At 31.4% G+C, this 18,670-nt stretch overlaps 1 protein-coding gene and 1 non-coding gene across 2 annotated transcripts; both read left to right on the forward strand.

Moving 5' to 3' along the window:
* The first annotated feature begins 5,537 nt into the window (after positions 1-5,537).
* LOC136219122 (ethylene-responsive transcription factor 3-like) lies at positions 5,538-6,940 on the forward strand. The gene has a single exon (XM_066006377.1). The coding sequence runs from the start codon at positions 5,992-5,994 to the stop codon at positions 6,694-6,696; it is 705 nt and encodes a 234-aa protein (XP_065862449.1). The 5' UTR covers positions 5,538-5,991; the 3' UTR covers positions 6,697-6,940.
* Positions 6,941-16,912: 9,972 nt separating this feature from the next.
* TRNAF-GAA (transfer RNA phenylalanine (anticodon GAA)) lies at positions 16,913-16,985 on the forward strand. The gene has a single exon. It is a non-coding gene; the product is annotated as a tRNA-Phe (tRNA).
* Positions 16,986-18,670: the final 1,685 nt, after the last annotated feature.

Consider the following 18,670-nt stretch of genomic DNA (forward strand, 5'->3'; position numbering starts at 1 on the left):
CCTTTTTACCCCACCAAAAGGAGTTCATCATTTTTTGCAGCTCGTCACATGTAGCTTTGGGGAGCAGAAAAGTACTCATACAGAAGGTTGGGAGAGCCTGAGCAACTGACTTTAGTAGCACCTCCTTCCCAGCATTTGATAGGAACCTAAAAGTCCAATTATTTAGACGTTTTGCCATCCGTTCCTTGAGAAAACCAAAAATTGACCTCTTTGATCTACCAATAAGTGACGGCAGACCCAAATATCTTCCAGTATCCAGGGGTGCATGCACTTGTAGGACCTGTTTTATGTTCCTTCTCATCTCCTCAGGCACATTGGAACTAAAGAAAATCCCAGATTTGCTCAGGTTGACAGCCTGTCCTGAAGCCAGCTCATATTCAGCCAGAATTTCCTGAATCCTCCTGCATTCCCCTTCTGTGGCACTAAAGAACAAGAAACTGTCATCAGCAAAGAACAGGTGAGTGACACTTGGCGCCCTTGGGCAAACACGACAACCTGTTATTGAGCCTTCCAGCTCTGCTCTGTTTATAATCTGTGAGAGGACCTCTGCACAGAACATAAATAGATAAGGTGACAATGGGTCTCCCTGTCTCAATCCTCTTCCTGGTTTAAGTGAGCCCACAATATCCTGATTGACAACAAAAGAGTATTCAACAGTACTGATACATAACATAATCCACTTCACCCATTTGTCACAAAAGCCCATTTGAATCATGGTTTCCTTTAGAAAGCCCCAATCTACCCTGTCATAGGCCTTGCTAATATCAATTTTTAAAGCAATTGTCCCTTTGCTACCCCTATTTCTTCTTTTCATATAGTGAATGGTTTCGAAAGCCATCTGCACACTATCAATTAGAGATCTTCCAGGGACAATATCACAAACTTTTAATTTATAAACTCTAATCATTAAAAATATATTAAAAGTAATGATTTTATTAATTTGATATAATTTAAAATCATAACTTGACATAATTGTAGATAGTTTTTTAAAAGTGAATTTGTATATAAATTTTCATATTATTTATGGTATTTTAAGAATGTTAATAAATTGATATTTTGGGAATATTGGGTTTACCTTTATGGTATTTTAACAATTTTTTTAGTGACTTGGCATTTTTGAAACAAAAATATTTTTTTCTAATATTTGTGTACCTTTTGTAGTAAAGGGTTTGGCAACATTTTTTAAAATGGCAAACTAAAACTAAAAAATTCCAATTCTAAGGAATAAGGCAACATCACAATCTCAATATCGACATAGAAATCTTATTTAAATTTCACCAATTTAATATTAAATGAGCCATAGATAATAAAAGACTTTTTAATTCTTATATTCTTTTTTTTTTCAAATTAAAATCAATTAATTACATATTTCAAAAGTTTTATAGCATAAAATTAATGAAAAAATCATATAGAAAAAATAGAAAAATGTTAAAACTTTATTGTATAAAACTTTATTATATAACAAATAAAGTCAATTTTGATATTATTGATTAAATGTGGAACGTATGATAGTAAAAAGAGATTGAATGAAAAAAAGATTATTGAAGGTTTAAACTCTAAATTAATAAATAAATTCTTAAGTAAATTTGAAGCAGTTGAAATTTTCCAATTTTAGATATAAATCTTAACTCTTGAAGAGACAAATATGAAATTGATTAGTACAATAGATTATAAAAGTTGGCTTACAACTTACAAAAAAAAGGTAAATTTATATCTAATCTGAGAGAATCTTTAAGATAAGCTTTTGGTTGATTTAACGGTCAACATATCGTTTAAGATAAAATAGATAAAAGATGAAAAGAGTGATCGAGAATAGGTGATCCTACTTTGATATCTAAATTAGAAAAGTACTTATACGAGAAAAAGAATGATGATGAACTTTATGGTTTAGTAGTGATGTATCTTCTCTATGTAGTTATCTTATTCTATTTAAAGATACATAAGAGTAGTTTGGGACTACCATTAATTCATGTTCCCTAATCGATATCAGGGACAAGTGCAAAGGTTATAGAGGAATGCATCTTGTAGCAGCTCCGCTAGGATTTGGCGTATTCTAATCGTTATTTATGTGTTACGATGACAACTTTATGCTTCTTTCATTGGTTCACATAGTGAGGCGGTTACAAATTCTTCATGTGCTTCCTTATTAGTCCACGTTTTGGTATAGTAAGTGACATGTTATTAATATCCCTCTAACCTTAAAGGATAAAAGTACCTCAAAATTTGACAACTTAAAAACAAGATAAGACAAATCCAAAGGTTAAAAACATTAAGCATACAAAGACTGATATCAAAAACCCGTAATTCCCTTATTTCAACATATGACTTTCATTGTTATCCGGTTTTGAACATGATTAAATTCGAATTTCAAAAAGTGCTAAAACATAGAAGTTGAAGTTCTATGTCGTAGTTTTCCTTAGAAACTTGAATCGAAACAATATGAGTTCATATAAAGAAGTTATGAACAAAATACAAAAGCACATCAAATCTTGAAATTCCTTAAGACTAAATACAACTTGATTCTTTACACTAATTCAACAAGTCAAATGTTGACTCGTTGAGTCAAACCTCATGTTGGCTTGCTTCCGTCGCTCCATTTTATCGGGTTGCGTCTATCTTGACTTGATTGCTCCTAATGGTTCATTTATCATTTTCCATTCCATTTATCCCTCATTATTTACTTGTTTAACACTTTTTAGCGATTTGGCATTTTTGGACAAAAATATTATTTTATAATATTTGTGTACCTTTTGTAGTAAAGGGTTTTGGCAACATTTCTTAAAAATGGAAAACTAAAAAAAATTCTAAAACAAAGCAATGTCCCAATATCAATGTCGACATAAAAATCTTATTTAAATTTCACCAATTTAATATTAAATGTGCCTCAAATTCGTGCTTTAATGGATTCTACTACAGGGCATGACAGACGTGATTGTTGGAATTGATGCGAAAGGAGTGGTGGATTGGCTGCAGAATAAGGAAGTGGACTTGTCGGACGTGGGAGGGATAGTAGACGCATGTCGTTGCTTGTTGATTAACTGTCAATTAGTCCGGGTTCATCACGTTAACCGCCCTGCTAATGTGGTGGCAGACGGTTTAGCTAAGGCTTCTTTTCAATGGTCTCAACCGATGTTTTGGTTATCAGTGCCTCGATTTATGAGAGAAGTCATTGATAATGATATTTTTAATTCTTTGATTCTTTAATGAAAGTTATTATTTTTGTTGTAAAAAAAAATATTAAATGGGCCATACATAATAAAAGACTTAATTCTCATATTCAGTGCCTCAATAAAAATGTCTATTAATGGATCCCTATTCATTCGGTCAAAGTCTCCACGGCGTTTTCACGCCCCTTTACTGAGAGGTGCACCATGTTGATAGGAATCGGCAAAGACCTTCTTGTACACGTCCTCGAGGCAGAATCGGGCGATCCAACAATTTTGCTGTTCATAGATTCGTATTCATCTAAGATCTTTGAATTGATTGGTTTTCTAGTGCTTTCCCTACATACCTGCTTCAGCAGAGGAGAAAAGAAGCGTCGAAGGTTTTCATTAATACGAGTAACATTCGATTTTTTCCTCCTTGATCTACTTTGGGATCTTTATCATTAATGCAACCTCCATTTTGCTCATTCATGGAGTTGTATTTAGTACCTCTCATATGCAGCACCTATCACCTATAGTATAGATTTTCTCAGTGTTTCCGTGTTGATCTACAGGTATTATATTCTTTCATATCGCGCTGTCTTCTTCTATTCTTTGATATCGCGTTGTCTTCTTCTATTAATACTTTGAGCTTTGCCTCCGCGCCGCTCGAGCCGCTTTTGGAGTGTCAAAATCACAAACTTTTTTTTCAAATTAAAATCAATTAATTACAAATTTCAATAGTTTTATAGCATAAAACTAATGAGAAAATTACAATAAAAAAAACTAATGAGAAAAATCATATAGAAAAAATGGTAAAATGGTAAAATTTTATTGTATAAAACTTCGTTGTCTAGGAAATAAAGTCAATTTTGGTATTATTGATTAAATGTGGAATGTATGCATTTATTGATAGTAAAAAAGATGAGGAGAAAGAAGATTATTAATGTTTAGACTATAAATTAATAAATAAATTCTTAACAAACTTGAAGCAATTTCCAATTTCCAATTTTAAATATAAATCTTTAACTCTTAAAATATGAAATTGATAATAGATTCGTAGAAGTTGGCTTACAACTTACAGAGAGATAAATTTATCTGATCTGAGAAGATCTCTAGGATAAGCTTTTGGTTGATATGACAGTCAACAAATCGCTTGAGATAAAATAGATAAGAGATGAAAAGAGTAAGCAAGAAGAGGTGACTCTACTTTGATACCTAAACAAATAAAGTACCTAGAGGAGAAGAAGAATGATGATGAACATTAGGATTCAGTAACGATGTATCTTCTCTATGTAGCTATCTTATTCTATTTAAAGATACATGAGAGTAGTTTGTAACTACCATTAATTCATGTACCCTGACCGACGTTAGGGACATGTGCAGAGACGTAAAGAGGAATACATCTTGTAGTGGTCTATTAGGATTTGGCGTATTCTAACCGTTATTTGTGTGTTACGACAATTATACTTTTATAAACTAGTGTGCTTCTTTCATTGGTTCACGTGGTAGAGTGATTACAACTTCTTCGAGCACTCCATTATTGCTCCACATGTTTAGTATAGTAAGTGCCATGTTATAAAGACCCCTTTAACATTAAAGGTAAAATTACCTCAAAATCCGACAACTTAAACACATGAAAATACAAACCCAACGGTTAAAAACATTAAGCATATAAAGAATGATAACAAAAACTCATAATTCCCTTATTTCAATGAATGGCCCGCATTGTGACCCGACTTTAAACTTGTTTACGTCTGAATTTCAAAAAGTGCTAAAGATAGAAGTTAAAGTTCTATATTTTATTTTTCCATAGAAACTTAAATCACATCAATCTTTGCTAATATAAAGAAGTTATGGACAAAATACAAAAGCACGTCGAATTTTGAAAGTCCTTATGACCGAATATGATTTGATTTTTGGACTGATTCAGTTCTAACATTGACTCGTTGAGTCAACCCTCATTTAGGATTGCTTATGTCGTTCAAATACCTTGATTTGCGTCTCTCGTGACTTGATTGCTCTCAACGGTTCATTTTATCACATTCTTTACTAAATATTTGTTGATAAAAATATAATGTCGAAAATAAAAAGAGGATAAAGAAAAGGCAACAAACTACAAAATGAAGATGTAGAGAAAAAGAAGATAAAAGGAAAATGCACAATCTTAGACCAAATCCATAACATGCCCCACAACAAATCAACATGCCTTGCTCTCTTCACCTTCCTTTCAATCACCTTTAGTTTTTACTGTTTGGCATTCAAGAAAATCACGAGGGGGGCACCCTTGTCATTTCACCCTCTCTTTTTTTTAATTTACTAACTCGAAATAATAAATGATAAATAATAATAATAAGATAAAAAGAAGAAGCAATGAGGTAGTCGGTTTGTGGGGGCGAGAGAAGGTAGAGAAATCGAGAAAGAAAGAAAGAAAGAAAAGCCATTTCAACCAGAGAAACCCAAAAAGAAAGAGAAACCAAATAAATCTCTCTTCCCCATTTTTTTTTTTAAATAAAAAAAAAAATTAAATTTTGTTTTCTTTTTTCTTTTATTTTTTTGGTGTTGTGTACAAAGAAATAGAAGGTGTTAAGCTTTGTGTTTGTGCCATCCAGTTTCTATCTTTCTATCTATCCCCTCCATCCCTTCTTCTTCCTCCTCTGTCTCTTACCCCTAATATTCTCCCTTTTATTCCTTTTGAATCCTTCTTTTTTTCTAGGGTTTCTTAGATTCTTAGGTTTATTTTTTTTTTGATGAAGACCTGATTTCATTTTGCTTCTGATTGTGGATTTTCTTCTCAGAATTTCTCACAATCCTACCCTTTTTTGTTTCTGTTTCCTTGTTTAAATCCATGAGGAGAGGAAGAGGAGCTTCCGCCGCCGCCGCCGCAGCTAAACAAGCTGTGGAACCAAACGGATCTGTACCTCAAAATATTGTAAACGGAAAAGAACCGAGATATAGAGGAGTCAGGAAAAGACCATGGGGTAGATTTGCCGCGGAGATCAGAGACCCATGGAAGAAGACTCGTGTATGGCTTGGCACCTTTGATTCGGCGGAAGATGCGGCCCGTGCTTACGACGCCGCCGCTCGCTCCCTCCGTGGCCCCAAGGCTAAAACTAATTTTCCGATCTCCGCTTCTCATTTATCTGCTTTTGCTTACCAGAATCCCCCCGATCCTTTCATGGATCACAGATTATATGCCGTAAATGGATTTGATGAGGATCATCAAGTGAATCCGCAGCGGCCGGCTTCCAGCAGTCAGAGCAGTACGGTGGAGTCCTTCAGCGGTCCGCGTCCACGGCCGCCGCTAACGAAAAAATTGGGGATTCTGTCGCAGGGTGAGGTGCCGAGGAAACATCATCATCGGAGTCCGCCGGTTTTGCCTGAAGAGTGTCATAGTGATTGTGATTCGTCGTCGTCGGTGGTTGATGACGGAGATATTGCATCATCGTCTTCTTTGTGCAGAAAGCCTTTGCCGTTCGATCTGAATTTTCCGCCGTTGGATCAGGTTGACTTTTCTGGTGATGATCTTCAGTGTACTGCTTTATGCCTTTGATGACAACTACCATGATTATTGAATGGTAACAAACATGATATATATTTTTTTAACATTATTGTGCGGATTGAAAAGGAAAAGAAAACAAAAAATGAAAAAAAAATTAATATTAGGTTAAGATAAACTCATCTTAATCTATGAGTTATGGTGGTTTCCTTTTATGATCCAGTTGGTGAAATTACGTTGTACTATTCCACTACTTCTTATAAATCCATCCTCCCTTATTTAGTTTTTCTTTTATCAATCTTTGTTGTTTTTGCTTGTATTTGTAGATTGGATTAAAACCTTCGGTTTATGGGCTTTAATCTTTGCAAATCCAAGATGATACTTATTGCATCATTCTTAGTGATTATTGAATCAGTTTCAGATGGGTGATTGAACTTGAACCTCTATTGAATCAAGTGAAATGAAATCTAGTTTGAATTTTTATTCTCTGCATTCAAACATTTGTCTCATTGCTTGATGTGAAACTCAGGAATCAATTTCTGAAATGGGTTTTCATTTTATGAAATATTTATAATATCTTTAATGTGTCAAAAGTTAGGCAAGGAAAATTAAAACTCCACATAAAGGTCTAATGGAGTTTTCCGGTGAGGGAGGAGTGCTCGAGCTCACTCGCCTGATCTGCCTATCCACCTGGATCCCTGATCTGGTGAGTGCTGGAGCTCACTCGCCCGATCTGCCTATCCACCTGGATCCCTGATCTGGTGAGTGCTCGAGCTCTCGCCTGATCCGTCTGGATCCCCGATCTGGTTAGTGCTTGAGCTTTCGCCTGATCCGTCCATGCGATCAGGGATAGAAATGTTCTAGTTCAGATCTGAATGATACAATCTCATAATTTGATACTAAATTTAGGTTTAGATGTGAAAAGTTTTAAGCCTTGTACGAGCTTTCGCCTGATCCGTCCATGCGATTAGGGATAGAAATGTTCTCATTCAGATCTGAATGATACAATCTCATAATTTGATACTAAATTTAGGTTTAGATGTGAAAAGTTTTAATTTAAGCCTTGTACTAATTTTTGTGTAGTTTTTTTATCATTTTTTTTTGTATAGTTTGATTTCTTTTTGGTAGATATTTCTTGTTTTATTCACTTTAAACCTTAATAAGAGTAATGGTATTTAGTTAGGATTGAAAAATATTTTTTTATAATTATTTTCAAAGAAAAATCAGCTAATAACAATTAGAACAAAACAAGTCTTTTATTTATGAGTTTATTTATGATTATTAAAAATCTAAACGTTTTTTTATTATATATATATCTGTTACATAGGAAATACAACTTGGAAGACAATACAAAACTAAAACTGGCGATTATGACTATGCATAAATTAACGTTTACAATAAATTCCTGATTTTAATTAAAACTAGGCTTAACATTTGAGTAATTTTGCTACAGTCACCATACCATTAATAATGTAGTGGGCATTAAAATTTAGCTCTGTATAATTTTTGTCATTATATTTAAATGTACATTTGGTATGTGTTTAATTTTTTCATTGAGATTGGGTCTTAATAAAAGTTAGGGTTTTGATAAAAAAAAAATCTGCTAAATTTTAGAAATTGTGGTGAAATGGGAAATGAAAAAGGAAAAAAAGGTGGGTGTTAATTAAGTAATGGAGAGAGGTTTTTGATGCATTAAGTTGATGGTAGTGTGGACATATACAGGACAGCTGCGTGTATGTTGAATAAAAACAAAGGCGCACGCGATAATCAAATGCATCAATCTTCAATTATTTAAAATATACTCATTTCAACCCTTTTCTTCTTTTCTATTTTTAATTTTTAATTTCCCCATTTTCATCTTCTTTAAATTTTCCTCCATTTCTTATGAAGTTGTGATCATATTCTCCATAACGATGAAAAGAGAAAAAGATTAGAGTTGACATATTTGTGTTGATTAAAAGAAAAATGTGAAAATATTATTGTGTGAACTGATTTTGGTTTTCATGATTGTGCTTCCAAGAGAGGGTTGGATTTTCTTTTTTCAATATTTGTATACCCCATGAGAAAGAGTTGACTGTTGGAAATAAAAGAGAGAACAAAATAATTTATATGAAAGGCTTGTGTTGCCAATGAGTTACTGCCTCCTCCGTTTTTTTTACGTCGTTTAAATTTTTTCATCAAAATCAATATAATGTTAATGAAATTATTGAAATGACTAATTTATCTTAATACTTTCCTATTAAACCTTTAATACTTTCCTATTAAACCTTTACTTTCTATGCAAAAAAATTCAGATTTAAGTATTAAATCTTTACTTTCTATGCAAAAAAAAAAAAATCAGATTTAATTAATATTATTTCCATTAATGGATATACATCTTAGATTAAAGAAAATATTATCAAAAGTGTATTGGTAATACAAAACGACATAGAAAAATGAACAAATTCAAAACCACTTCAAAGAATCAAGTTATAAGAAAATAGATTTGGAGGGTGTTTTGGTTACTCACTTTTCTTTCAATGCTTGTCTTTTCATTTTAAAAGAAAGAGTTTTAGTTGTTTGGTTAGACAAATCATGTTTGTTTTTTCATAGCTGAAAAAAGTAGTTTGTTATAAAAGCAAAAATATCTGCTTTTTGGAAAAGCAACATTTTTCAACCGCAAACAGGAGGCTCTGTTCTTTATCGCTGAAAAAAACTGAACTGAACTGAATTGAACTGAACTGAACTGAACTGAATTGAATTGAACTAAACTGAATTGAATACTGAACTGAATTTAACTGAATACTACTGAATACTGAACTTAACTGAATGCTACTGAACTTAACTGAATGCTACCGAACTTAACCGAACTTAACAATAATGATGATATTAGACTTTAAAATAATTTTCATGATAATATTGGACATTAATGAACTTATAATAATAATAATGGTTCTAATAAATTTAATAATATCAATAATAAATAAATATATTATTAAAGATAAAACTAAATTGAATATCAAATAAAAGCCCGGGATGATAAAATTTTGGCTCGATAAACGCCTATGAAATTAAATAAAAATAAGTCTAATTTAAATTAAAAATACAAATTGCATACAAACACAAATTTATATATAATTTAAAGCCTATGAAATTAAATACAAATCTTCATATGAATACAAACTCTTAACTTCTTATTTTAATTAAGGGTTAAAGTGTAAAAATAACGTTTTGGGTCAGAAGTAATTTTACCTCTAACGTCTAAAATGGTGGAATTTTATCCCTAACATTGATAAATTGGATAAATTTAGGAAATAATTCATAATATGATGCAATTCCTAATTTTTAAATATGGATGCATACTTTAGTTTTATTTTTTTTATTAAACCATATATACTTTAATAAACTATCATTTCTTTACTTTTATCTAATTTATAGATAATGATAAATTATAAATAATAATAATAATAATAAATAATAATAAATTATAGATAAATAATAATAATAATAATAAATTATATATAAATAATTATAATATAATAAATAATGATAAATTACTGAATATTGAAACTGAATGCTGAAACTGGATGCTGAAACTGAATGCTGAACTGAACTGAATTGAACTGAACTGAACTGAACTGAACTGAACTGATTGCTACTGAAATTAAGTGATAAAGAACAGGGCCTAAGTAAAATCGAAAAAATAATTAAGCTAAAGGCCATTTTGGTTCTATTTGCTGTTGATGTTTACTGTTTGCTGTTACGGTTTGTTGTTTGTTGTTGTTGGAAAAACATGGCCTGCTTTTGTAAAAAACTATTTTTCATGTATGAAAAGGTAAACAACAACTCGTAACCAAACATCTAACTCATTTTCAAAGGCAAACAGGAGGTGGAAATGGTGTAAAAAAAACCCAAGTCTTTATATTTTCTAGCAAAAAAAAAAAACCCTGTAAGGTGAAAATGATGGGGGAAATGAACGCAGAAAAATTAGGAGTGGCATTGAAAAATCAGAAAGTAAGGGTCCGTTTGTTTTATCTGCTGTTTGCTGTTTGCTGTTGCTGTTTGCTGTTTCCTGTTACGGTTTGCTGTTTGCTGTTTGAAAAGGCTACTGTTCCAAAAAGCAGGGATTCCCTGCTTTTATAAAAAGCTACTTTTCGGCTACAAAAGGCAAACAGGAGGTGTCACACCAAACACCTTAAACTCTCCTTTTCAAAGTGAAAAGGCAAACAGGAGATCGAAAAGCAGCTACCAAACACCCCCTAAATGTTACAATATAAATGTTAATAATTATCTCAGGTGTAACAAAAGAGTTTAAAACTGATTTAAATAAATTCATCTTAAATATAACTTCACATTCATGCTTGTAATTATTAAATGTGGGTCAAAGTTAAAAAAATACTCTTTAAAGCAACCAACTATTACTCCTGCAGAAAATGCTTTTTTTTTTTTTAAATTAGGTTTAAAGTTCAAATTAGTGTCAATTAGAGATTTCTAACTTTAACATCCTCAAATTTCTCAATTTAATATATAGTTTTATATATATTAATTTCAGGAGAAAGAATTTAGTAATTTCATGTGGGATTGAATTTTATAGATTTTAATTAAAGGCATAATGGACTTTTAGCATTCAGGATGTGGCATTAAGTGGTTTATTGTTGTGAACTGATTTTCCAACTCTTTGAAACTTGATTTTCAAAAAACTAACACAAAATTCATATTTTTTCCATCTTCTCTTTTCTTATTTCCAACCATCGTACATGGAGATCTACCAATCAATCGAAGTGATTTACACACGTTCTCGACCCTCTCAGAGTAAATGTATCAGGTGAGTATGATTTTGATGCGCAATCGTTAAGGTTTGAGAAGAGATTACATGTAAATTGGGGTTTTTGGATGATTGGTGATTCAATGATTATAATTCGATTTTTAAAGATCAATTATATGTTTAATTGATTCTACATCATTCTAACTAGATTAGTTAAGTTGTGTTTAGAATTTCGTACGAATCAGATATCATTTGAGCGTTGAACGGTGTAAAAGGGATGAAATAGCACATTGGGGTAATCTAGCGAAAATCGTCGTGATCTCAACGCTCTCTATGGTGCTCACAATAGAGAGTATTGTTGCCGGGTCACAAGCTTTTCATCTCTGTCGCACTCACGACGGACAGATTCCGTCAAAATTTCGATTCTTTCATTATTTTAGGCATAACTTTCACTATACATGTGCGAATGACTTCAATTTTTTTTTTTTTGATGATTCATATTTTACAACCACACAATTTAGACATAAAATTAAAGGCCTTGGGTAATTGTTTTCATATGCATAAAATTTAATTTCTTTGATACTGAGGGAAATTAACCAAAGAAAGCATTCTGGTTATTAGACAATTTTAAGACGGAAGAACAAGAAATCGACAATCTTGTATAGCTTGGGTGAGAGGTAAATGAAGTATCTTATATGTGTGTAGATGTAATTTTTAATGATTTTGGATGATTTACGTTGAACTTGTTATGCATGTGGTTTAAGTGGGTATCATGTATATGCTTATGAAAATGCATGAGATGTACGTTGAAGTGAGATATTGATATTGATATGATGAGATATGAACTGGTTAAAACTCAAGTTGTTGTTGGAGATATTATAAATTGTTATGAAGTTTAGATGAGAAAGTATCGTACATATGTTAATGTTATATGTCACTAGCTTAAGTATGTAAGGGCAACAAGTTAGAATGTTAGAATGCGCCCAATGTGGCGGGTGGTATTGCTTTATAATGAGCACTTGGAATGCCATAAATTATGCACCGAGTTGTTTAAACCATTGTTGACGAAACTTGTGATGTAAGAACTATTTAGAATGTGCAAGCATCGACGTATCTGACTTCGGCATTTAACCGACTTATGATCTTGAGTTGGATAGCATTATTCATGCTTTGAAGATATGGAAGTGTTACCTTTACGGCGAGACGTTTAAAATTCTTATCGACGATAAGAGTTTGAAATATATTCCTACTCAAAAGGAGCTTAATTAGAGGCAAATAAGATGGATATTGAGTTGTTGAAAGAATATGGACTTGTTGGCTTTTGTGTACCAGATGTTTATGGCTTAAAAATGGAGATTTTACAAGAACGGAACAAGACCTTGTATGTGATGCATCCAGGCATGATAAGGATAATAGGAATATGAGATCCTATTACCGGTGGGCTATGTTGAAGAAATATATGGCTGAGTTTGTGTCAAAGTTCTTGACGTGTCAATATGTGAAAGTTGAGCATCAGGTATCAGTGGGCAAGTTAAAACCTTTGGCAATTCCCGAGTGGAAGTGGGAATAGATTACCATGGATTTTGTTATCGGGTTACCATGAACAAGACAAAAGCACGAAAGTGTTTAAGTGATTATGGATCGCTTGGTAAAGTTGCACATTTCGTACATATGAAGCAAACAGACCCAATGGACAAGTTAGCATGATTATATGTGGTTGACATTGTGAGGTTATATGGTGTACCAAGATCCATCGTATAATATCGAGATCCGCGTTTCACATATAGATGTTAGGGAAGTTTACATGCGACTATAGGTCAAAATTTGATTTTAGTACGAGTTTCCATCCATAAACAGACAAACAATAAGAGAGAATGATACAAGCTTAGGAAGACATGATGAGGGCATATATGCTAAATTTCCAAGGCGAATGGGATATATATTTACCTTTAATGGAGTTTTCTTATAACAAAATTGTTACTAGCATTAAAATGGCACTCGATGAGGAATTATATCCCGTGTATTGGATGTGGAATGAAAAAAATATGAGTTTTTGATAAAAAAAAGATAGAAAACTACATTTTTTTATTGTAAAAAATCATTCAAACCTGCTTTTATTCGTAATTTTCTCTTTTATAAAAGCTGCATGAACCATGGATACTGCTATCGCTAATAACCTCCATAATAATATAATAATAATAATAATAGACTTAACATATTAATCGGCTAAATTTGTCCAAAAAAAAATGACCTTGAACTTTAAAAGGTATCATGTTAGTCTCTAAACTTGTTTAAAGTGATAAATATAAATACTTAATATGTCAATTAAAAACTTGAAATGAAATGTGAAAAATATCAAATAAATACATGTCATGTCTATATCACTTTCATTTTCTCATCATTCATTACGACCTTAATCTTCTTGCTTTTTCATCACCATTAATCCCTATTTTCAACAGATTAACCATCAAAGATTTATTAGTTTTAATAGAAGAAGAAAAAAAAACACAAAGAGGCATTCTCATATTTGCTACAACCTTACTTGATTTAAAAAAGAAAAATGACAAACAAAAAATGATATAACAAATCCAAAATCGTAACAGTGTAAAAACGCAATTAATCACCCAAGAATTAGAAAATCATAAATACAAATTCATTAGAATAAAGTTAATGTAGGAGAAGAAAAATAAGACCAATATCCTCAATAGCAAAAGCGTGTTCTTTTTCTCCTCCGCTTCCATTACCGCCATTGTTGGTTGGAAATCCACCATTTTATCGCCTTATTTTGCATGTAATCAACCAAATATCATCACCTCACCGGTAGCAGTTATCTTACCATTCTCGAGAAGAAGAAGAAGATTGATTAGGACAATAAAATAAGTCGATTGCATCTGTTAATAAGAATTGCCTAAATTCATCAAAATCTTCATCAAACGATGAAGAAACGACAGAGTCATAGAATAAAGAGTAACACAAAGATAGAGAATGGATATTTCAATTTGCATATGAAACATGAGATGCTATTTATAATTCAAGGTTTTGAATTGATGAAAATGTTTGATGAAATTTGTATAGGCTATGTAATTAATAAATTTATTTTAAGATAAATGGTATTTATAATATTTTAATTTTCTAATTACTATTAATATAAATAATTTAAATTCATATATTCTCTCCCACGATGACAACTAAGCGATAATACCTCTAAAACACTCCTTATGAATTCTCTCAGCTTCCGCTATTATATATAGTTAGATTATTCACTCCATTTTATGTTACATGTTTTTTTATATAGTTACACAGAAATTAAAAATATTGAAAAAAGATTTTGATACCCATTTAATTATTGATTTCATTATTTATTTATTTTATAATAAGTTTATTATTCTAATTAATCTGCTAATAAACTCACGTTTTATAGCAGAAAAAAATGGACTTAATGTGTATTGATTATATCAAAATGACATGAAACAAAAAAATTGGCTTAATACATCATTTGCCTCCTGAACTTATCCAAAACGGTTGATTGGCCCCTGAACTTTTAAAGTGTCTTGATAGTCTCCCGAACTTGCATAAAATGTGCAGTTAGCCCCCTAAACTTGCATAAAATTAATCAATTAATCACTCGGTTGTAAAAAAGTAAGTTAAATGCTGCAAATATGTTGCATGCATCTTTAAAAAGTAAAACGACCAAGGTCGGGGTATGCGACTATAATATTAGAGAAAAAAATGTTTTATTGTTGAATAAGTAAGAAATTCTTTTTTAACATGTTTTAATCTATTTTGTGAAGTATGTAATAACATTTTAAGGCACGTGTAACATATCTTCCGCATTTGACTTACTATTTTACAACCGAATGATTAATTGATTACATTTTATGCAAGTTCAGGGGGCTAACTGAACATTTTATGCAAGTTCAGGGGCTGTCGAGACACTTTGAAAGTTTAGGGGGGCAATCAACCATTTTAGACAAGTTCAGGAGGCAAATGATGTATTAAGCCAAAAAATTTCTAGAAAGATATGTAATATAAAATAGATGGAGTATTAGGTGATAATTAAAAGGGTTGATATCCAAATTCAAATCCATAAATTCGTTATTTTTCACTTGTGCTGGAGTTTGGAATTTCCTCTATTGAATTTCTCAGATGATGAACTTGAGAGCAATGCTTGTCTTTGCCGATAAAAACAGGAATTGAAAAAAATATGTATTCTTACATTATTGAAGGGAAAATAATTAAATTGTTTCTAAAGTAAATATCAGTAAGAAAGAGTATCATAAAAGAAAAGTGAGGGACATAAAACCATTCGTCCTCTTAAAGATATCAGAGGCAGTTCTAGTAAAAACATGAACTGAACCGTTTGCCAATTTCTTAATAAAACGAATAAAACTATTAACAAGTCCGATAAACATATAAATACAGTCGTTGACTATAACATGATAAAACGATAAACTTCTGATATTTAGGCAATGACTGATAAAGCGATAAACTTCTGATATGAGAATCATAATCTTTTATGACTTCGATATTTTCCTTAATGACCTTGTTGGTCGAATTTTGATCATACTACGTCCAACCTAACTTTTGTTGCAATTTTTTTTTTTTTTTTTTTTTTTTGTAACAATCAAAATTTTGATACCATTTGCTTTATAGAGTTGCTTCAATTAATATTCACTATTTATATCCACCAAATACATGGTCCAAATGGTCACAATATTGGACCAATTTAAACATTGAACCAGAGAGTTCGAAACTTAGAGATAGAAATGCAGTTGTGATTGGTGAAATGGAGAATCTTACCTTCGGAAAAAGATCTACCCGGCTCAAATCTAGATTAATATGAGTTGTCCGTGTAGAAAAAAACCGGATAGTTTAGACCCACAAAAAATATGCACTGTTTATTTCTGGTACAGTTCTGAAAAAGAAGAATGGGGTAGGAAAAATTGTTGTGGGGGTGTATAATTAGTGGTAAAGGGTAAGAAACATTCTTTTTCTTTAGATGTTTTGATGTTTTATTCCAATGTATTCATTATATTGAACCTGTTAATAAAAATTTATTGAAAATGAAATGATAACAATTGAATTGATGATTATAATTAAAACACTTTATAATCCTTCCTTAATTTTATTTATTGGTCATGTAAATGAAAATGAGCTTCCATTAAATTCAAATTAAATTAATTTTATGGTGATGAAAAAAGAGGAAGCTGAAACATAATCTGGCAGGACAAAGATATAGTCAGCCTTAACATTGTTGTTGTCTGTTGAGACTTATTCTTTTTGGCCTGCAACCTCTCTCTTTTATTACTTCTAGGCCTTCTGCTGTACTCTTCTTTTTCTCTTTTTTGTTTTTTTTCCCTTACACATATTTATTTATTTTTTTTATAAAGAAAAAAGGAATTTGGAATTGGGAAAATTAGTAGCAGTTAAAAAGAGTAAACATACCAAACAGTTATTTTACAGTCTACTTGGAAAACGGCAACTCATTATTGATTATATTTAATAATTTATAAACACTCACCAATTGCGGGGATAGCTCAGTTGGGAGAGCGTCAGACTGAAGATCTGAAGGTCGCGTGTTCGATCCACGCTCACCGCATTTTTTTGAAATTTCTTTCCTTTTTGCTGTATAAGCGAACCTTTCTTGGGCTGGATCACTCATGACGTGGCATTTGCTTGTGGGCTAGTACGTTCTAGAAAACAACGCTTTTCTTCTTGGGCTGGATCATGCGTGACGTGGCAACTACTTGTGGGCTAGTAAGTTCTAGAAAGCAACGCTTTCCTTTGAATTTTGGTTGACCCTTTAAATTTTATGGGCTTTAATTATAATAATTGCAATTACAACTGGCTACCACTCTAACAATAGAACATGATATTTCAAATTGGTCGTTAATTAATAATTACATTTGCAATAGTATTTGAAAAGAAATCATTTTGAATATGTACTACGTTTATAAATAATTATTCATTTGTACAAGAATTATAATATTTTAAAGGCAAAAAGCATCCTGAGGCCCCTGATCTTTCATTGTTTGATGCATTAAGCCCTCGATCTTTTATTTAGACACATTGAGCCCCTGATTTTTCACCATTTGGTGCATTAAGCCCTCGATCTTTCATTTAGACACATTGAGCCCTTGATCTTTCATATATGGGTGTATTAGGTCCTTCCATAAATCAATTAATATATAGATTTATTAAGGGCATGTTTGGTGTGACAACAAATGATGTTCTAAAAATAACAAATTCTAAAATAAAAAATATATTATACAAATTAATAAAAATAATTTAAATAAAAAATAAAAAATTTATTGAACACAATAAAACCTTCTTTTTCGATAATTATGTTCTAAAAATAAAAATAATGTTAAAATTGAAGCACATTTTGTGGAAATAAGAAGAGTAATTTTATCAAGGGTAAATAATTTATTAGTCCCCTAGTTTTTATCTAACGCACTGTTTAGTCCCCTTATTTTGAAAAACACATTTTAAGATCCTTATCTTTTACCAATATTAACCATGTGGTCCTTTTATCTATTTTTTTTTTATTTTTAACCTAACATATCTTAGCTTTTAGGACAACCATAGTACAATACAAGTTGACCATGTTACTCTTTTATTTTATATATGTCTATTTATGCTAAAATATAACGGTTATAAGTCTAAAAAAATTAGACAAAATGACCAAAGGGTTAATATTGGCAAAAGATAGAGACCTTAAAATGTGTTTTTCAAAATAGGAGGACTAAACAGTGTGTTAGGTAAAATCCAGGGGACTAATAAATTATTTACCCTTTTATTCACACCAAACATGCCCTTAATAAACCTATATATTAATTGATTTATGGAATGACCTAATACACCCATATATGAAAGATCAAGGGCTCAATGTGTCTAAATGAAAGATCGTGGGCTTAATGCACCAAATAGTGAAAGATCAGGGACTCAATATGTCTAAATAAAAGATCGAGAGCTTAATGAACCAAACAATGAAAGATCAGGGGCCTCAGGATGCTTTTTTTGCCTATTTTTAAATCTTGTCAATTTTTAATAATGTAAATAGAGTAAATAATTTTAGTTCTGTTTTTTTTTACCTATTGTACTAATAAGTCTTAGTTAACCAAAATAAATTATAAAATTCTTAAATTTTACTTCTGTTAATATTTTAATTTATCCAACTATTTTAGTGTTTTTTCACTATTATATGCATAGTGAAGAATAAATGTACTCTTACATGGTGTTTGTTAGAAGGAATGTACAGTAGGAGACGGGATAGGGATAAAA

The sequence above is a fragment of the Euphorbia lathyris genome, chromosome 2, assembly GCF_963576675.1.
Source record: "Euphorbia lathyris chromosome 2, ddEupLath1.1, whole genome shotgun sequence".
Lineage (NCBI taxonomy): Eukaryota > Viridiplantae > Streptophyta > Magnoliopsida > Malpighiales > Euphorbiaceae > Euphorbia > Euphorbia lathyris.